At 33.8% G+C, this 22138-nt stretch overlaps 1 protein-coding gene across 5 annotated transcripts in view; it reads left to right on the top strand.

Annotated features, from left to right (window-relative positions):
• The window catches only part of LOC150109601 (uncharacterized), a 426121-nt gene that overhangs the window by 152765 nt on the left and 251218 nt on the right, over window positions 1-22138 (top strand). Inside the window, exon 1 of one of the 5 annotated variants that reach the window (XM_090413797.1) lies at window positions 10227-10576. The exons of the other annotated variants lie outside the window; for them this stretch is intronic. Within the exon in view, the coding sequence (XP_090269923.1) occupies window positions 10562-10576 (15 nt within the window). The 5' untranslated portion in view covers window positions 10227-10561. Of the gene's footprint in view, window positions 1-10226; window positions 10577-22138 lie in introns of those variants that run through there. 5 annotated transcript variants of the gene reach the window in all.

Genomic DNA, 22138 nt, shown 5'->3' with positions numbered 1-22138 from the left:
GGTTCTCAGGAAAAATATTGTACATCAAATGTTGTAGGGATAATCCCACGGAACTTTTTTTTTTTTTTTTACAATGCAAGACTGCATGTGCAAATCATACAACAAAAGATTCATCAAATGGCTTGGGCAATACTGTTCAGTTTTTAACCCCCCCCCCTTTTTTTTTTCTCTGTGCGATTTTCTGATTCGTTCCACGATAAATTTATGTAACTGGATTAAATATATTATAATCAGTCCAATCTCTATCATCTATATTACAACATGATATTTACATAAAACTGGGCGCGGATTAAGACGTCTTACGAGAAAGTTATTCTGTACTATAAGACTATAAAGTGAACCGAGAGGTTCGTTAACTTTTAAATGGATTTTGAAAGAATACAATTCTTGAGAAATTCTGGAAAGAGTCCAAAACAATCTTTAAAAAGTGCATTTCGTAGTTGCATCATTGTAGAGTGATGCCATTCATTATCCAGCTGTTGGATGAGCAGTCATGTTTTGCTTGTATACTGCAGATCAGCTGCTGCTGATCTGCAGTATACAAGCATTTAATTTGGTATAGTAATTTAATTTGGTATAGTAATTAGTAACATAGAGTTTGCAATATATAATTTTATATCCATTTTTCTAATTTTATCACTACAAATGATCGATTTCATCTTAGCAATTAAAAAAATTAGATTTTTTTACGGTACCACATCCGTTCACCTATTGGGTGAATCTATTGGATGTATGATCCTTCACGCCGCAGGAAGCTATTGAAAAAAAATACGTTATCATTCCAAGCACGTCCCATCTCCCCAGAGCATCTGGGTATGAGTAATTCTCTTCATATTCCCCTCATAGTTTGACTTGACTACCTGAAAAGCTCTTTTCCACTCCACAACTTAAACAAATAAAATAAATAAAAAATACACCGAATTGGTGATGGGAAAAAGTTAAAAATGAGCACAAAATCTGACAGAGAAGATTTTCAAACTCTTTCGATTTACATCCGAGGATTTCTTATTCAGCAAAAGCAATACATCTCAAAGATCATTGGTTTGAAAACAAAATTATCCATTAATTAAAGGACGATGCATGGAAATAGGTTTGGTAAATCGATGATGACTCATATCTGGCGCGCTGTTAGAAGTTGATTCTCCAAGTTCTGCGAATTGTTGAAACCATCGACTTGAAGAACGTGTGATGTCTGTTAGGTTCAGTTCAGGGATGGGATGTGAAAGATTTTTCTGTGCGTTATAATAGTCTGATCTCGCATGTGACAATAAAATATAAAAATATTTAAATTTATTAAAAAAAACCCTACTTTTTTGTTCTTATTACTAAACAGTATTAATTTTGAAAATGTTTTTCCATCAGTAAGTTTTTTTTATCTACCACTTTAATTTGAATAATTAGGAATCTTGTTTGTCTATCGTGTAAATAAAAGTTTTACAAATATTCTCTCTTAAATCGCTTGTTGAATTCTGGTAGAGAAGATTCTTGCGAAAAATAAAATTCAATTTCAGATACGTTTTGCAGCAAGTAAAATTTATATATAACATATGTTTACATGCGATGGTCTTGATTAATAATAAAACTAGTTCTTCATCATTGATTCCACTTTATACGTTTCATTTAACAAGCGAGAGGAGGGTGCTAATGCTCATGTGTGCCCGCATCTCGTGTTATTCTAGTCAGAATCTGTCGAGTAAATTTCTGTGATTTAATTTACTGCGCATGAGTTATCATCAACATCGTTATTTTCTGCCTTTTACCAGAAGACTGGTTGCTAACCTAGCAGGCTGTGGGCTTCAATCCAACAGTGGCATGAGAAGTTTAGGAAAGTTTTAGTTGGTAGATGATTTGCGAAAATGGACTTGCCATGGTTTACAGATTTCAAAGATTTACATTAAACATGTGAGTCTGATACTCTAAATTTTAATTTTAAAATTAAGTTTAAAATGATAATTATAACTTAATAATAATACCCATTAGCAACAACAAAAACTAAAATGCTGATTTATTGTTTTTATTGTTTATTGTTACACTAACAACATAGTGGTCTACAGTACATTTTATAAACTTTGAATGACTTTTTTACGAGATTGTTTTGTGTAATATGTCTGCACCGCGATTAAGAATAAAACTCAGAAATTTAAACTTAAAAACACACAGTAGATAATTGCTTTGACAACTCTATTCCGTGTATGGAGTACACTTTGCCAGGTTTTGATTTTTCCTTGTATGGTTGATTTTAGCAAACTTTAGTTTATCATCAGGACCATTCCATGCAAATTATGGACTGTGAACCTTCGATTAATTATTCTGCTTAGCTTGCATTTCGTCACTTTATGCTATCGATCCGAGATTCTCTTAATGACAGTTCTCCGGAGGATTTTTCACAGGCATCGGGTGATTCAGCCTAACTCGATACTCTTTATAAGTAATTAATTTAGTTTTGCATATTTGCAAGGCTCTTTATTTTGACGTGGAAAAGCGTTTAGGTAAGTCAATCAAAAGGTTCCTATCTGTGTTTTCCCCTCAACCTAAAGGTTGGTGGGGTAGCAATGCTATTTTACTAGGGAATTATTACAGAACGTTAGTTACCCGTTGCTTTCCTTGTCTAGCAATATTTTGTATCTGTAGACGGGTGTGTTCACCAGGCTGGTTTTCTTGTTTTCAGGGACGAAAAATCCGAAAAAAGCCGCCCAAGAGAACACACAGAATGTGCATACAAATCATATTCTAGCATGGTTACGAAATCCAAGGATACCTGGAAGGTCGTTGGCGCTTAAAGATTCTGTTAGAGCCACTGATGATGATGAGGAATAATTTGTGGTAACTTTTACCATGTATACTCATCGTTCGGAATACTTCTGAGCGAACTGCCTTTTCGTTTATAGCCAAAATTTACATATTGTGTAGGCGCATCCATTTTCCTACAATCGGAAGAATATCCATTGACTTTTCGTAGGATATTGTATACTGCCAATCTTGGTGTTTTGTTAATCTTTGACTGCTAAGAGATTCGGCCTGAAACAAAGAATCTCTCTCTCCCTCTCTCCCCTCTCCCTTTCTGATACGAGGAAACGTAATTTGTGGATCTTGCTATAGATAGAAAACTAATTGGAAGCGCTTTTTTTTATCCACCTGTCATGTCAGTTCCCTGAGAAAGTTCTTCTCTACGGAGTTGATGTACTGAACTAATATTCCGTGAGCTAAGTTTATTAAATCACTAAAAATAGTCAGTATGATGAAAGTTGTCATATTTGAGAAAATTTAAAAATATGCAATTTTGGTAGTTTGCTCGCCACTCTTTCGTTACTCATTGTAACAATTATTTCCTTATAAACGCATACTCTAAAATTTAAATTGCATTAAAAAAATCAAAAATCAACTTGTAGTCAGTTAATCTCCAGTTGTGTCATTTTTAAAAAAAAATGCATGCGAAATTTATATTTTCACAGTTGTTTTGAGTTTGATTACATCTATGAGTTTAGTAATACAATACTAATAATTTATTATTTATTTTGTTATAATGTTGTACCTATAAGTGGCGCAGTAATGTCCAAAACAAAGATCAAGATTTTTTTTATTATTTATTTATTATGAATTGTATTTTTAGCTGCTTGACTGCTGACCTTTCTTGCGTCATTCGTTGATCGGAACTTCTTTCCAGCGAATATCTTCCACAGTCTTTGAAAGTATCACGCAACAGCTAAAATAGTGGCTTTACTAGTTTGAGAAATGTTGCCTCAAATTTTAATTTTCTTCAGCTTTCTTTCATTGATCATTTCCTGAGAGAGAATTAGGGCCATTGAGGCTACAAAGTTTATGGGGAAAAAAAAAAGTTTGAAAAGCCGTCCTTTTTTTTTTTTTAATCATTATTTAAGCCTGGATGTATACAAGTATTGCTAAGGATCACAGTCATTGACAGCCACAAAGTTTCCGCTAGTTTTCCAGAAGTTTGCACGAGGCCAATGTCCTTCGAACTACTCCAGAAACAATGAGAAGTGATGAGCAGTTTATTTTCCCCTGAATTAAAAGTTATTAAAAACTTTGTGGAACACTGTGGATCAAGATTGACTGAACTGATTGTCTCACTTCCAGGCCTGTATCGAAGTAATAGTTATAGCGAAGCGAGGAAAAGTATTTTTTATAAAGTACTCTTGTAAACATTTTTTGTTTGAATATAGCAAAACTTTTTAGTGGAAGTATTTAATAAAGGCACAGTTTTCAAGTCTAATGATTCTTCAACATTTTTCTCCTTTCATTTATGTCCACACAAATACCTGAACCAAGCTTATTTCTGTTAAAAAAATGCATCTCTTTATAATATGACATTTACCATGAGAATAGTAAAAACTAATTAATGTATAAAATAAAATCTTTGTAATCAGTAAGTGTAATCGCGATCAAACTCAAACTAAGTTGATGATTAAACGCCACTACTTATTAAATATTATAAATGATTACACACTCTTCTACATCTACGTAACATCAACTAAATTATGAAAACAAATTTAATCCTCTCTCTCTCCCCAATAAAACAGGTGGTAATCTGTGACACCGATCCGCAGCGCCACCTACAATTGTCGATTACGCGTAGAGAAATGTAATAAAAAATGCGTTTCTTTGTCGTCTTTTTGTGTTCTCGCAATTGCTTGACTCTTGAAGCAGCTTCTCTCCCCAGATCCTAATAACTGGAAACCCTTAAGGGTATCAAAGGAAAGTTACTCAGAGTAATAACAGAGCAGAGGCGAAGGCTCGAATCATCGCTATTTTAGAAACCAGGTGCTGCCAGATTAATGAGAAACTGTGCAGGGGTAGCCTGGCGTTTGGAATGAAACCGAGAACATCTCCGTTAATAAATGGGATCTTACACAACACTACTTATTTTGCTTTCTATTTAATCATTTTTCACCGCAGCAGGAATCTTAAAAATCCGGTGTAACGATCTGAGCAATCTTTGTCGTAATTTCCTTGATGTGCTTCGCTTTTTATGCTCTTTAATGGGATGTGAAAGTTTTTTTTTTTTTTTTTTTTTTTCACCTGATGACTTTCTTCAATTTATTTCGATTTTTCCGGATGTGCATTATTTTTGTGTCCTGGTATGAAAAACTGCTATGATGGTGTGTTTGTGCGCGAGCACGTGTTCTTTCTAGATACTTTGCTAACAGAGGGGGATTAATGCTTACTTCCTATTCAGTTCACACGACAGTCATTTCATTCCCCCCCCCCCCAAGTGCTATTAATGGGTCATTTCTAGAAAACGCCATACCGTTTGAGATTTTTTCGACACCTCTCCCTATGTCTTAAACGCATCTGATTGTTTTTTTTTTTGTTTGTTTGTTTGTTTTTGTTTTAAAACGACTTTATTTAAATACGTAAAGTTTTTCTTTAACATTTCCTGATCCATTTATTTCACAAATTAGAGATCAAAATATCGTAACACGAACAGTGTTACCATATTTTGGAATATCTATTGCAACCTATATGCGGATTCTGCTTTTATTTCACTACTTTTGGGGGGGGGGGGTTCAAAGCTTTTTAAAACTATTACGGTGCTCCACTTATAACCTGAATATTTTGAAATTTTTCTAAGTAACTGCTTTGACGTCTTTGTCACGTTTTACATGTAACTATGTGTTCCGTTGTTGTTGCTATGTCCCAACTATTCGTATTTGGAGTTTTTCTTTGGATGCTTCGGTTTTTCTTCTCAATAACACGAAAACATGAATGCACTCTCTAAAACACTTAAGAGCTAAAGCCGTAGCCATCCTTTATGAACGTACGTCTTATGGTGAAAAGCTGAAATAATAATATATCCTTACCCCATCTTGGTCACAATGTCACACTTTCTGTTCGCTCTCCTAAAAGTCACTAAAGACAACCTAAGTGAAATGTAATTATAGAAGTATTACGATTTGCTGCAAATATGGGCTATCATAAGGATAGCCTATCAATAATTACAAGGTTAATAAATAATACAAGGCAATTTTATGGTAAAAACACTTCACGATTTGGTAACCTAAAAATTACATCTTAGATATCGTTTTTTTTTTTTCTTTCGATCTTATTGTATAAATATACAATAAGAAAACAGAAAACTTTCAGGATGTAAGTTAGAAATTGATATCTTGGTATCTGAGATTGGTTTTTTTTTCCTCCGGGTGCTCCGGTTTCTTCTCAAAAATACGAAAACATGAACACATCTAGAACACTTTTTTAAGTAAATTCAGCATTATGTAAATATTATCTGTTAATGGTAAGATTCTCTGATTCGCATACTTAGCACGAGCTTTATAATTTCTTTCTTGAAATAATATAATAAAAAACATATCTGAGGAAGTGTAGGTTGGCAGCAGTTTAGAAGGAAGCGACTGTTTTATTGGCATTATTTTTAATAATTAGCTGTAGCTGCTGTGCTTTGCTCAGATTTCAGAGGGGATCTGTCAGCCAAGCATACAACATACCTTTCTGATTTGCAGCCGATCTCCTCCTCCTTCTTCCCCACTTGGATCACTTTTTACATCATGCGATATCACTTATTTTTAATAATACAGCTGACAGATAAATGATCAGTTGAATAGTGCAATATGTAGCGATGTCTGTGGCATTTTACTTTACAATTCAACCATCATTTGGGTCAAATTGCGTGAAACTTGTCACGGGACCTTAGACAATGTAAGAGACAGTTATATTCCAAATTTCACGAAAACCGTTGAACGACATAACTAATGCAGGTTTACGAGTAGAAAATTTATTTATTTGTTATTTTCAAATTGCGCTTTTTTACGCTTGAAAATTGCATCCTTATGCTACGTACCAACGTCTTTCGAATAAAAGTGGTCGATCGATAATATTCAGCTTAGAAGTGAAGTTAAAGCACTTCGAACTTGGGCCTTAATGATTCCTGTAATAAGAGTAGAGTCAGTAACTCGCTACAGCACGTGGCTTAAAAATGCATCACTGCGTGGCTTTTGATAATCATTAATGTATCTAATTATATTTCTTTCCAGAAATAACAATACTTATTAATGTATGTAATTAATTTAAAGTGTCGTTTGCAGTTGGCCTTGTTAACCAACTTTTATTCCCTTAATTGAATCATTAAAACGAAACAATTAAATGAAGTATTGCGAACGGTGAACATGGTATTTGGCTGCGATGCTGTTTTGCTCATTTTATATATCTCATATTCATTACGCTCACTGATATCGTCAAGTAATAACTTAGCTTTTTTTTATGTATAAGATTAATGTTCAGTAACGATAGTGTACTTTATCCCATTTCCGTACAAAATCGCCAAACGGATTTGTCAGCCTGGTTGGCTGGTTCGAATCCCACAGTGGCATGAATGTTTTGTGAATGACTTTAGGTGGGAGATGAATTTCATCTCCTGATGTGAGACCCCCCCATACTGCGTATCGGAGGTCTGAAATACCTTGAAAAAGTTCCATGTTTGATCTCTACATTTCAATGTCACTTCCTTCCACAAAAGGTTGCAAACTATAATATACTGTATTTGTTTGTACCATAGGATTTTTTTAAATATATTTCCTTTTTATTTTTATTTATTTTTACATGGTCCTGAAGAGATTTGAAACGTTTTCAAATCTCTTCAAATCCCACATAAAATAGCCAGCGCTGAGGATTCTGAGTCAGCATTGTTGCCTTTCTGTCGGTTTTATGTTACAAGTATCTTTGGACCTAATTTCCGCAAGTACTTTGGTACACATGGTTTTCAAGATTATTTTCATACCAACTAATATATTATGCAGGTTTACTTTGTAAATAAGATGTCATTTTTAAATATTGTCACTTTCAGGGAGGTCTGGAAAAACGTCTTTTGTGAACGACAAATTTTAAAACTGGAAAAAATTTTGAATATGATAGAATGTAATTATTGCTTTATCTTAAGAGATCTCAACGCCATTTGCAGAGTATGTGCTAGATCACAAACTAGTAGTTGTTGATAATATTTGGCGAGTTTCTGTTTTGCTTACTTTTTTTTTTTTTTTTTCATGGTCGTGCTGTAATCGGCTCGAAAATAAACCCATTTCTTATCGCCCAAATCATTTTAATAACTCCATATATAAAATATTCGGATGTTTGACATCATTACACGGATGTAACGTTTATGCTTTCTTGTTTCCATGGCAACAACAAACTGTGCGTGAGTCTACCAAGTGTCATGGAGGTTTCTGTCATCAAGAAATACGAAACGCTTCGCTACTTCAAACCTGTTAGCATTCAATCCAGTTTACGTCATAAATAGTTGTCCTTGCTTTTAAGACTGGCATAAGTATTAAAGCGCGCCTAAGTTTCAGTGTTTATTTTATTTTTAAATTTAATTCAATTTTTATTTTGCTTTATTATTTTTTTTCATAACTTGTAACACTTTGTGATATTACGGAAGAGAGGAAATACTGGAAGTGTGTGATATTTTGTAAGTGAAAGGAGTCAGGAATTACTTTAAAAAAATAATATTATTCTCTCTCTCGAATTGTTAAAAGCATTTAATTGTCAGAATTTTAATTTATGGATAAAATCAATTACGAGCGAAACTCGTCTGCCATTTTTTTTTTTTTTTTTTATGATTCTTGAAGAAAATTTTGTCTTCAACTGAACTAAAAATGAAAATAAAAATATTCAGGTTATTCTGTTAACTATCCGAAATATATTTTTTTAAATGTAGGTACAGTTGGCACCAGGATTTCAATCGATAAATATTGCTAATTATATAATACAGTATTATCCTACCATACCCGAATCACAATACAAGCAGAAAACGAATGGAAATCCCTATCCTAACTAATTCTTGGTCCGATTCTCAAACCTCAATCAAACAGTATGAAATACAATGCAACCCGATACTACTCTCATTATTAATGCCAAATAGAACAAATGTTCCTTGAGAATTTGAAGCAGATGATTAGCAATCTGCCTATAACGGTACAAACAAACTATCATATAATCAGTATGTAAGTCAAATTACGTAAGTAGCATTGACAATATCTCTTTATTTTTAACCCTTACGTGCTGAATATAAAATTATCTTGCCATTAACTAAACAGGATTCAGCAGATCCATTTATTTTCAGACCTACTTATATTGTTGTTGTTATTATTATTATTATTATTATTATTATTATTATTATTATTATTATTATTATTATTATTATTCCATGAAATCGTCATGGATTTTGAGAACTATAGTGTATTGTGGCAGGCTACAATACACTATACAGTCCAGCACTGTTATACACTGCGCGTCAGTAAATATCAACGGAACACTAGCTATATTTACAATTATTAATATAGGATATTTCGCTAAAAATAAAGATATCGGTATGATACTAAGAAAAATAAGAAGTCAGCATTCAGATACATCTGTAGAAAATATTATTTATTTCAAAAAATATAACAAAAATAAATCTTTAATAACTTATTTAATAATATATATCATAAGTCTGAAAAAAAGAAACAAAAGTTCACTATTAAACATAAAATTACATGGAATTAACTACTAAAAACAAAAGTATATCTTGAACCGGGGTACGCTTGACGCTTAGTACAAATATCACAATTTTCAAATTGAAACAAAAACAATGACTCAATATGATTCACTTCCGACAAATGAAGCTACTGATACGCATAAGTCATTGAATACACCTGGATTAGTGCAGCAAGCAAAAAATGAAATAAAATAAATGATAAAAATCAAGTCTGTGAAACTTTGGATCAGCATAAAAATTTTGGTTGTGTAATTATTACGTATGATTATTATGATGGTTTTTATGTTCAGATGTTTACTTTTGATTATTTTTCATTGACAGTATTTTAGGTTTGTACTCTCAAATTCTCTAATATGACAACTGCAATTAAATATCTCTCTCGACAAAGTTTTATATGGTAGAAATTTAACGACCCAGCAAGCGTGTGATTGATAGTGTATCATATATTCACCGTATAATATACAAGCATGTTTTTCTATCGAGTTAGTATCGCTTTTAGTTTCTTTTAGAATAGCATCCGCGCGCATCTCCTATACTCTAGGTGTGTGCTCTCTACCCTAGTCTATAGTAGGTTCGGTCCATAGGTGTTGCCGTTTCCAGAAACTGTAGCCAGTTGTCTTCCAGAAGGGATACTTTATGCAGGATGGATGCACATATTGTTCAAGATTCTTCAGACAGCAGAATGCAGAGCTATTTCGAAAACAGTTCCAAGTGTGATGTCGATACATGGCTAACCCTTACACAAACGACACGATGATAATAACGGCTACCGCTGGCCGTACGACATCGTATTCGGTAATGGCGTTTACCGCTGGTATCTGCAGTTCGCCGCAGTGCACTGTGGTGACATTATTACAGAAAATGCAACGGCTGTGAGCAGTATAATTATTTTCTGAGAATTTTGCTGCAAGTTCCCAAGATTGGGACACGAAAAGCAACCAACGAATGATCCTTCAGATTTGTGCTTTTTGAAAAATTTGTAAATGTTTAATCCGGACTAAGCTTCCCCACCCCACCCCCCACAGATATGGTGAGGTATCGCCTCTATGAAGTATTATGCGGCTCGCGAAGGTGAGTGTCATGCGTCTTCAGTATGTAATATTTTGGTAAGTATAGTATACATTATGCGCACGCATAAGATGAGTTCTCTCAGATTATTCTTAAATATTAGCATGGCATATTAATTAGAACCCTTTCAAATAGCTCTTGAAATTAATGCAAACAAACAGAATACAGTTCTTGCAGCGTACTTGCAACAAGAGTGAATTATGCGCAATGCCTGCTCTATGATATTAAGCTGTCATCATTTTTAATTAACGAGTTGGAATCTCACTGGCAGATCTTTCTCATAACATATGCCACAGTATATTAATGTAAATATTTCCTTCAATGCTAAGATGCATTTGAATAGTTTATAATTGTTAACGGAAACAAACTACATATGGCGTTAATTTAGGAGGATTTAGTGTTGCAGCTGTTTTTTGCATGCGTTTTTGTAATATTTTTTGCATACGTTACACATCAACAACCACACGATATTAGAAATTTTGTACCTTTTAGCTGTACCTTGATGTATGCGAATATGACGATGCTTCTAGAACTGTAATTTAAAATTATGAATTTATTTGCTTATTAGGAAATAAAACCCTAGTTTATTTCCGTTTTACCAATAAAAAATGTAGATGTACTCATCTCCAGCTTTTTTTGTGAGGAAACCATTCCATAAACTGTCTGTTAATAATTCACAGGTAGCGCATAAGACACCGACCTTGACCTAATATTGATTTAAGTAGTGCAGTTAGTGTTGCTTTTACATATCAATATATATTTGACGTAATAGCTTCGCTTTTGCGTGCATTTTAGTATAGATTTATTACATGTTATATTCGTTATTGCACGTTTATTTTGTAACCGACAGGTGAATTCCACCAACCCTATTGGGAGGCATGAAGTGACTTAATAATAGTTCCATGTTTAGTCTCTCAAACAAGGTTTCCGGGCTATGTAAAAATAAATAAAAATCCATCGTCGTCTTCCTATCCAGGTTCTAGGCCAAGTAGCCTGTTCCGGACTCAGTCCATCGTCAATCTTCTTCTTCTTGGTCGTCCCCATTCCTTGTTCCTCTAAGATTATATGTTACATCTTTTTTGGTAATCTTTCTCTCTGCATTCTTGCTATGTGATCTAGCCAGTTTTTCCTATATTTAATCATTGACTCTGTTATGGAATTGATTTTAAGATTTTTAATTATTTCACTATTTCTTTTTTTATCTAATAGGATAAGTTTTTCTAAATAATTTTATTTCTACCTCCTGAATTCTCTGTATATCCCTTTCTCCGAAGGTCCAGAATCCGCTTCCATATAATAGTGTAGGTTTGACTATTGTTTTAGACGAAGTCTGTACTGTGTTTCTGTACGTAATTAGCTTTAAAGGTTCTGTTGATTACTCCAGTGATTTTTATACAATTTGTCATCAATTATTTTATTATTTATTACTATTTTACTTCTGACAGGGTTATTTCCATGAAAAGCCATGACTTTAGTTTTCTCCGTTGACATTTCTAGGCTATATTGTTGTATAATATTTAAATTATAAATTGATTTCTGCAGTTCGTCTTCAGTTTTTCCAAATATGATCTGATCATCAGCAAAGAGTAATGTGTCTATTTTTGTATATCGATGAATAAAAATCCAAAATAAATCAAATGATAATAAAAAAAAAATTCCTTAGTCTATCCACGATGCTGATAATAGGTTTGCAACCTTTTTATACGTAACACATGAAATAAATCAATTTCTCAGGTTTTTTTAAGGCGAGCGAAGATATTAAGTGAAAAATGCGTTTTTTTTTTGTTTTTTTTTTAGTTCATCTGCTTTTGCATTATACTAAAAAAAAATGAATCACTTTATCAAACACTTGTGTCGGATACGATTATTATGTCTGATAAAAAAACACGTAATTATTATTACTAATTTAATAAGCCGAAAGGCTAATTATTATGTTTGGTATTGATTTGTTATAGTCGATATTAATATGTTTACCTAATCAGTAAGGTATTTTAATGATTTAAATTATGATAATTGATTAATCCGTATTATTTTCAATTCTCGTTTCCATTAATAAACTCATAGTTATCGATTGCACATGTGGGATTATCTGTGCAATACGTTTTTCGTTAATTATCTCCCTTATTTCGCGCAGATTTATCGACAAAATAAAATGTAGTCGTACAAGTTTCTAATAAGTCATGAATCACAAGACCAGTTGTTTTTAAATTATGTAATTCCGAGCATTTGGGAAAAATAAAATACATGAGTAGATAATAATTTTTAAAAAAGTGACCAGAAATTTCAGGGATCTTAATCATGCGACACCTTTATTCGGAATGACTGAATGTGAGTAAAAGACCTGTTTTTCCCGCAGTAAGCCACGGTGTAGTTGCGCTAAGGAGGAACCAACTACAGTTATCGATAGCTTACTGTCAGGTTAGTGTGAATAGTTTTTCGGCACAATTTTATGTTATTATTTTGCTCATCTGCATTCATGTATCAAAAACTTACATGACAGAGAAACGGAGATCACGATTCTATTTGTTAAATCTCCTTGTCAAGTGATGTAGGTCAATTTATTGCTGTGTTTTCTAGAAATAAATTTTATTTACTAAAACTGTTATTGTTTTAATCTAGAATGTTTTTTTTTTTTTCTTTCGAAATAATCAGAGTATAGAGAACATGTAACAAAGTTTGCTGGGCGGAATGTGAGGAAATTTAGGATCGTTGTCGAAATTTGTGGAGCCGTTTTTTTATTTTATTTTATTTTATTTTATATTTGGTAGAATCGCTGGGTTCTCATCACTTAAACCAGGCAAAGTGGCTAGAAGAACACGCTATTAACAGACATAACACGAGCCTCAAGCCTTAGTTGCTTCTACCGTGATTTCCACACGGCCATTCGTTGTGAAAGTCCCATAATAATAATAATAATAATAATAATAATAATAATAATAATAATAATAATAATAATAATAATAATAAGGTAATTCTTGGCAAAGGTGATGCAAACTTTTTTAATTGATTCGATGACCTAAAAACTCTTCCTGTCAGAGGAATTTTCAAGTTTGGAAAAGGCGGGGGGGGGGATACTCGATGTGAAGTGTAGATCAACATCTGCCTGTTTAAAAAAAAGTTTCTGAGATTGTTAAATCTGATATTCTGTGAGAATCCTTGGAACGAATTTTTGCTGTCACTTGCCGCATGTTTAAACCATCCAAATTGCTGATACCATATCAACTCTTGGAATTTGCTTCTGCTTCTCTAATCGTGAGAATCGGTCTGTTAAAATATTTTCTTAAACATCATATCATTCTTACATGATGCAGACAGTTGACGTCTCTTTCCCCACCCCATTTCGTGGTGCGACCATTCAGAGTTCGGAGAAAAATATGAATGTTTTTTTTTTTTCTTCCCTCCTGGATTCAACTGTGAATTAAATCCTCCAAATATGTTTGGAAAAAATAAGCCTGATATTTCATTTCTCTGGATATTACAAGTATTTTTATTTATAAAAATACAGACTGTATTTTTGAAAATAGAAACACAAGAAATTAATTATAACACAGAAACACCGATAAAATCTTCGCTCTGCAAACCGAATATTGGAATTTACTAAATTAAGAACATAAGATCTTGATTATACGAGTTGTAGTTCGATCTCGAACATGTAGTAACAAATGTCAGCGTCTAGGCCTGTGGAATTCAGGCTTATCTCTCTCTGAGAGCGATTTACAAGCTACCGATGGAAGGAATAGATAAAAGAGACACGCATTTCTTCCCCAGCCCTCAAGTAAGACTTTTTTAATACGTAAACTGTGTGTGTGTGTGTGTGTGAGAGAGAGAGAGAGAGAGAGAGAATTTTAGTTGCGAAATCCCCTCCTGGTACATCGGCTGGATTTCACACTGCTTTGCAATTGGCTGTATCTGGTAAACAGCTTTCAAAAACAGAACTAGCTATTCAAACTTGTTCATTAGGGAAACAAAATAAACTACTCTTAATCATGTCATTGGCGGTCGTTCCGCGTGCTGTTTGCGGCAAGCCATCCACCAACCCTCCCCCCCCCCTTCTACCCCGAGTTGTCAGCTGCACTTAGCACCCGATATTGCCAGCATTGTACCATAAGCGCACGTGCTTTAAGATGGTGATACGGGAGACTAACCAATAGTGACATTTTATGAGTGATGGAAGGAGGAGTCAACTGTGGGGGAAATCTAATTCGGAAGTGCATTTTCCTGTAGGTGACAAGAACGTCGGTCTCTTTGCCTTTGTCTCCCTTTTATCTGATGGTTTACATCCTTTCTTCCATTTTACGCTTCCGTTTAAATGCGAACTTCACTGCTGAACTCCGTCAGTAAAAAGAAGGAAATGGAATGTATGTATGCTAATTTTAGATTAGTATGGAGAGTCAGAGAATTCTGCAGGTATCCCCGAGTTTATTGCCCTCATCGTGGACGTGAATTATAGCTAAAGCATCCTGAAAGGAAAAAAAAAAAAGGGAGGGAGGAATATCATTTATAATTTCAACATTTTGTAAAGATGATAGTTTGATTGGATGCTTCGCATGTTGCGCTTACCGAACAGTTAAATTTGACCATTTAATGGCGTAGATAATCATTTTAGCAGCTAAGAGCTGTTGATACTATAATAGTGCTAAGAATGGTGCTATAATTAGAATGAATATTTTTATTATAATAAGAACGACGACAACAGTAACAATAATAAATACGTTTATTTCTATCATTAGTCTTTACGAACCGTGCAAAATTATTATTAATATAATAATTACACTCATTAAAAATATGGTTATCACATTTCAAATATCATATCTCATCTTCGGCCATTTCAGTATCATAAATCTTGAGCAAAAAGACATTCTAGTAATCATTGATGAATCTATTTGTGACTTTAAGGTTAGCTGGCGTGTTTTTGTTCTTAAATATTACGTGGTAACGAGAGAAAAATGTATAATATTTTATTATCTTATTGTTAGCAGTCCAGGTCTAGATTTCATTTACATTCAATTTTGCATCCAACGATTCTCTTTTGTTGGAAATATCTGGGTTCAAATCCAGTCTAGGACGATGTGAAGAACTTTTTTCATGACTTTTCAGTTAAAGATGAGCTATCAGTTTAGTTACTCCAGCCATAATTCAAAACAACTCAACTCACATCCAGTCTCAAATATTTTAGTTAGATATCGAAGTGTGCACTTATCCTCATCAGTATCTGGACGACTTAGAATTTCGTCATAGGAAGGATACGCTTAATCTTAAATAGATATTTAAGCAGTTCATAAAAAAGTTTATCTGTCAGAGCCATCGGACATAAAATCCTGTGTATGTTATTAAGTATTGCAATTTTTTTTTTTACTTTGTTTACTAGCGATGTTGGATGAACGTCATTTATGTTTTATGTTGTCACATGTGTGTTTTAATATTTAAATATGCCTTCACTTAAAGATATTAGAATAAAATACTGAAACAATGTGTAGTTATATTAACCTTGTTTATTATAGTCTGTTAACCTTGTCGCTTCGCCAATCCCATATTTGTAGATCTTGTAAAGGGACTTCAGAGACTTGTTATGTAACTTTTTATCATTATAATATAATTCTAACGATGAAATGAATTACAGTAGAATTGTAATTTCACCATATCCTACGCTCAAAGGATTACTCTCCAAATGTTACCCAAGATATGGACGAGATTTTCGTTTTTTATATACAGAGGGATTGGCTATTTTTTATGTATATATAACTGTATTTGATGTTTAACCTCATTTCACTAAAAAAAAAAAAAAATAGTAAGAAGAAAAGTAACAGGTTCCAAAATTTTTAACAAGGAGAGATACAATGGTAAGTATAAAGCAGCTAGGAGAAAGAACAAGAAAAAGGCGAATGGCATTCTTTGGTTATTACAATTTTTTATCCTTTTTTTTTTTTTCAGTAGGGGTAGATGTGCAGTGCCATCCTATATCCCCTTACAAAGAAATTGGGAAGCTAATTGCATGTTTTTCTAAATATTCCATTTTTTCGCTATTGTGGATGGTTATGCGATATCATGAGAACCCCGGATCTAACTTTTTCACCGCAGCACATTCCTAGCGCTTCAGTCACATTCTGTCGAAAGAGAAAAGAGGGAACGTTGCATAGAGAAATAAATTCAAAATTGCCCCGCAAATGAACGTAATATAATATGTACTTTTCACTTTCGTTCTTTGAATACCAACCAGAGAATAAATTATGCTCTCTTTTTTTTTTTTTTCCCCTTTCTTTTGAACTCTTTCGACTACGAGATGGACAGATGAGAGAGAAAGAGAAAGAACAAGTCTTTTCTAATCGTTTGTTCGCGAATTACATACAGTCAACATTTGCAGGAGATGAATGGAAAGGAGAAGAACGCTAAATTAGATTAAATAGAGTGGCAAATGTAATTTGGAGGGCTATTAATCTGTTCCTGTCAAAGCTATCAGCTGATTTTAACAAAGCATCGAATTAGATTCGACATACGAGAAATCTTCACAAGATTTTAGAGTTGGTTGGCCTAAAATCTTCTCAACGTCACATATAATCTCAGAATGCTCGCAGCCATCTCGAAGGGGTAACTTGCTTTTTATTACTGAAATCAGATTTTTAAAAATGGTCTGTTTCGGGGCAAATTTCAATACTACATTCCTGGGATAATATTTATTCACTTTTCTTTTCTCTCTCTCTTTTTTTTTTTTTTCCCCGTAAGTACGATCGAATAATAAATTACAATTAATACTATATTGCAGCTTTTTATATTTTTTTTCTGTTATTTCTTTATTCAGTTTTTTTTATTTTTGGATCGAAAGTAATGTAAAATTAAATTACCTAAAGAATAGAGTAATGACTAGATTGGATAAATGTTTGTCTTTTGTTTGATCTCTGGAACAGGATTCCTTTGTTACCCACATAAGGACAACGTTTTCAGAATGAAATAATTTTTATGTAATTTAAACCATACTTTTCAGAAATCTTAGTACTTATAAAATCAAACTTATTTTTAATTTAAAAGACAGCAATACGGTTACATAGACAAGGCGACGGTCCCATCAACAGCAATTGAGATTAACTTTATATAGGACCCTGAGTCCAGTGACCACGTATGATCAAGTCATTAATTTATTGATAACTACTAATTTATTGATAATAGAGTAAATCAACAAATGTTGGCATTGCAAGCATTCCTATATCAACAATCGAAATCTCAGAGTAGAGATTTGTTGTTTGTTGCAATGGCATACACACATGCACCGCAAAAAGTTTAAAGTTGGAAATTTATCACACAGACAAAACATGATCTTTTCATGTTAATTCGTATAGTCTTATTAGCCTAGTGTTCGCATATCGCTCATCAATAAGTTGTGGATTTGAATTCCACCTTAGCACGGATGTTTTTGAATGTCTTTAAGTGGGAGATGAATTTCATCTCCCGGTGTGCGATTACATCCTGCTTATTGGAGGCCTGAAGTGCATTGGAAAAGGTTCATGTTTGGTCTCCAGAATCAGTTTCTGGATTATTTGCAGCCCTTAGCTCACCCATAGTATAAATACTAATGTACTAACATTGTGAGTGGGATTCAATCAAACACACTCGCGCACACACACACAAAGCAGATTGACAAGCAGGAGAGCGGTCGCACTCCAGTGAAGATCCTCTGTAACCAAGCCAGTTTTGACAGTACCGTAGATCGGAAAGATTTAGTTTGAATTCTGTCTAGATATATCTGTAATAGTTGGTTACTGCTGATGTTGAGGTCAGAACCTAAAAGATTTTAGGTTCTGACCTCAACACCACGAAAAGTTGTAAATCTGTCATTCATTAATATTGCCGTGGATGAGCTAAAAGTTAGATAAACCAGGAATCGTGTTCCACAACCTGCCAGACCGGATTGCATTATACAGAAGAGAATAGGTCCGCTACAAGGTCTGTCAGTGTAAACCACAGTCAGAAAGATTCATATTAAGTGCCAACTCGTTACTCATTTTGAAGCGTTGTAAACACAGTTTGCGATTTGTCAGGTATTTAGACATAAAAAAAAAATTACAAAGTTAATTTTAGCTAATTTTGATTTATTTTGGTTCTGTTCAGTAAGGAGAACATACTAGTATTAACACAAAGCAAATTTAATTTAGTTGGCCGAGTGGATAGCGGATACGCTATCCAGCTAAAAGGCTGCAGGCTCGAATCCCGCCGTGGGCATGGATGTTTGTGATTATCTGTGGAAATACCAGTGGTGGTCGGTGGTAGATGGTGTTGGTGTAGTTCCGGGGATTGAATGAGTTGGTGATTGAATGGTGGAGACGGAGTTGTAGAGCAGGTATTCCCCTCCCCCCCTCGATGAGTGCTTGGACTACCTGGAGGTGTCAAATGATAATAATAATAATTTACTTTGATTTGGAATAGCGCAAAAATCCGTTATAACCGAGGATTTTTTTTTTTTTTTTTGCAGTCCCATCACGAAAAGTTGTAAACCTCTCACTCATTAATATTGCTGTGGATGAGCTAAAGGTTAGATAAACCAGGAACCGTGTTACACAACCTGCCAAGTGCAAGGAAAATATTTTCTCCTTACCAACTGAACAGAACCAAAATGAGACATTAGTAAGTTACACACTATTCAGTGAACCTAATTTCAATCCCTTAGGACGAAATGGCACCACTTATCTGAAATAACAGGTTTCAACTGACTGATAGAAGCATGAGTTCTTTTTTTACAATAAAATGCAACAAAACTCATAGCATCAATTAAATCCTATGGACATCAATTATAAGATTACCCAAAGAGTGTATGACCGTTTTCTTTTCAACTATTGAATTAAAAAAAAAAAAAAAATTAATGGGCAAATTGCTGCTTATAGAGAGAACAAAGTCGTACTGAGGCCAGTCACAGTAAAATGGTAAAAAGTTACCCAGACGTTTCCATTTCCGGTAGTCTTATTACAAAAAAAAAAAAAAAAAAAAGGAATAATAATAAAAATATAGCGAATTATTATACGTCAGATATTTCAGTTTTTCCTCCCCCCCCCCACCAATCATATCAAATCACTATCGTTTCTTCAAGCATCATTAGATCGTAATTCTTTGGCTGACCCTTCCAATCAACGCGATGCCACCAGCAGGAACATTCATTTAAACGTGCCTGCTTAGTTGAGAGGTTGAAGTCGTTATCTGCCGAGGAGGCTTCTTTTTAGCGGGGGTTAGTTACGTTGGCGCCAACTGACGTCTGTCCAATATAACGTTCACTTCCCGCTACTCTCCAGAAGTTCATTCTTTATCCCAATCTGTCTTCAGACCGGATAAGTTTTAAAGCAAATCTACCCTAAACCGGAAATGTTGCCGTCCGTGACTATGTGTTATATAATAGGCATGGGAATGTACGGGCTGTAAGAAAATGAAATGTCTCCGTTTAGTAGAGCACAATAAATGATATTGCATAGTTAAATAGTAAGCTCGTCTTAAATAATTTGTTCGCACTACTTCCACTCAGCTTTTAATCGTAATTGCCCGAACTTAACTGCCACCTAGAGATAAAATAAATTTCATTGTTATGTACTTTATTTCACTTAAATGGACATTTATATTTATAGCTAACTTGCAAGTCGTATTCTAAATTGCTTTGTTGATAATGTGTTCTCGTTTTTTATTTTCTTGAAGCAAAGAAATTAATATTTTCTGTGAAATTCAAAAACTAAAATGGTCAAATGAAACTGTCATAAATTTTCATCTAATAGAGAAGTTAAAAAAAAAAAAACATGCATGCTTGCGTGCAGATGAAGTTTGTTAACTAGTTTGCTATTTCTATTATCTTACGCATTTTTTTTTTTTTTTGTTTGTAAAATTACTCGGTTTCTTTTGTGAAATTTTATGATTGAAATTATTTACTTTGTTATGTAAGAACTAGTTGTCTGCGTGTACTTTTAATTGGTGAAGAGATTTTCATCTTAGAAAATTAATTAAACTTATTAAAGAACAGAAACGAAGTTTCGAATTCGTTTCTGTTGTTTAAATGTTTCTGCCATTGATGCCACCTTCTCGAATTTTTCTCTAAACTGCTCTCTGATTAACCTGTTTTATTTCTAACCCAATTCTCAGATCCATACGTTTTTACATTGTATTCTGCTACTTTGGTGTTCTGGCTAATTGCTAGTTTATTATTTTAACTAATTTCACTCTTATTCCATATAAATTTATATCCTTGACGTTTTATCACACCAGCTTTGTTTATTCTGTTGTCTATTTCCATATTTAATTTCCTATCTTCACTACGTTTTCCCATTCAGGATGCACATGTTTTTTCTGTTCCCATTGTATAGTTTTGTCATTTTAGCCCTGATTTTCATGCCAGATTGGTTGCATTTGTTATTTAATTCAGTTAAGGAATCTGCGTTTATTAAGAATGTAAGATATAACATTATCATGCATAAAATAAAGAACTCAGCTTATTCCCGTTTGTTGAATTCATTTCTTTCATAATGTGATCCGTAGATGATAGATAGCAGTGGAGATAGTATGCACCCTTTCCTCACCCGTGATTTTATATTAAACCATCTTCCTGTACCCTCAATTCAGCTGCTGAATACAACTTAAAATATACACACGCTTCTTGGCACCTTTCGGTATGCCTTTTTTACAGATCCACAAAACTTAAATTCAGATCAAAGGTTTTCTCACTTTTGTTTAGCTACTTTTACACATTGCTTTGTTCTCTTGCATCCCTCCGTATAATTTCTGAGCACATGCTAACTTACTTGCTAGGAACTTCCGATACTTTTCTTTTTCCTTATGTCAGCCTCCTTCTGTAATAACTTGCAGAATTCCTCCACTTTTGTTTTTTTCCTTGCTAGAGCATTCTGTGAGACATCATTAGATACCAATCAATCTCACCGTGCAATTTCCCATCACTCTGCTTGAAAATTCCTGCTACTCAAGAAGATTGTCTTCCTTTAGTGTTAAATACTATAGCTACTCCTTCTGTCCTTTCTCTAATCGTTATTGCTTGAATTTTGTAGTGACTATTTAGAAGATGCTTTCCTATTTCAGTCTTTGTTTAGGTTTAGTTGAACACTAAACATAAGTTTTAAAAGAGGTAAACCGTGAATAGACATATCGATACAAAATAAATAACGGAAAAAACTCACGTAGAAAGATTATTTAATAGTATAATTTTCGCCTATGTGTCACAGGCATCTTTTCCTAAGGACAAGCTTCCACATCTTAATCATCCAGGTGTCTACCAGATTCCGTGCTCTTGTGGATTATCTTATTTCGGACAAACGGGAAGATCTGCCTCTATTCGGCTAGAAGAACACCAATCTTATATTGAATACTTTAAACCTGAAAAGTCTGGACTTTCTGAACATGCCATCTTCACTAGACACAGAGTTCATTGGAGGAAGACAAAAGTTCTTCACAAAAGTCAGTTTCTCATGGAACGCCTTTATAAAGAAACATGTGAAACTCTACTTCATTCTCCTAACTTAAACAGATCCGACGTCTATCTCCTTTATGGGAGATAGTACTTTACAAATCAGCTAATCTTTCCTAACTTTTTAT

Source organism: Typopeltis vanoorti, chromosome 2, assembly GCF_054136105.1.
Source record: "Typopeltis vanoorti isolate ZY-2024b chromosome 2, IOZ_Tvanoo_1.0, whole genome shotgun sequence".
Lineage (NCBI taxonomy): Eukaryota > Metazoa > Arthropoda > Arachnida > Uropygi > Thelyphonidae > Typopeltis > Typopeltis vanoorti.
Note: the sequence above shows the minus strand (reverse complement) of the source record. Positions and strands in the feature narration are given on the sequence as shown.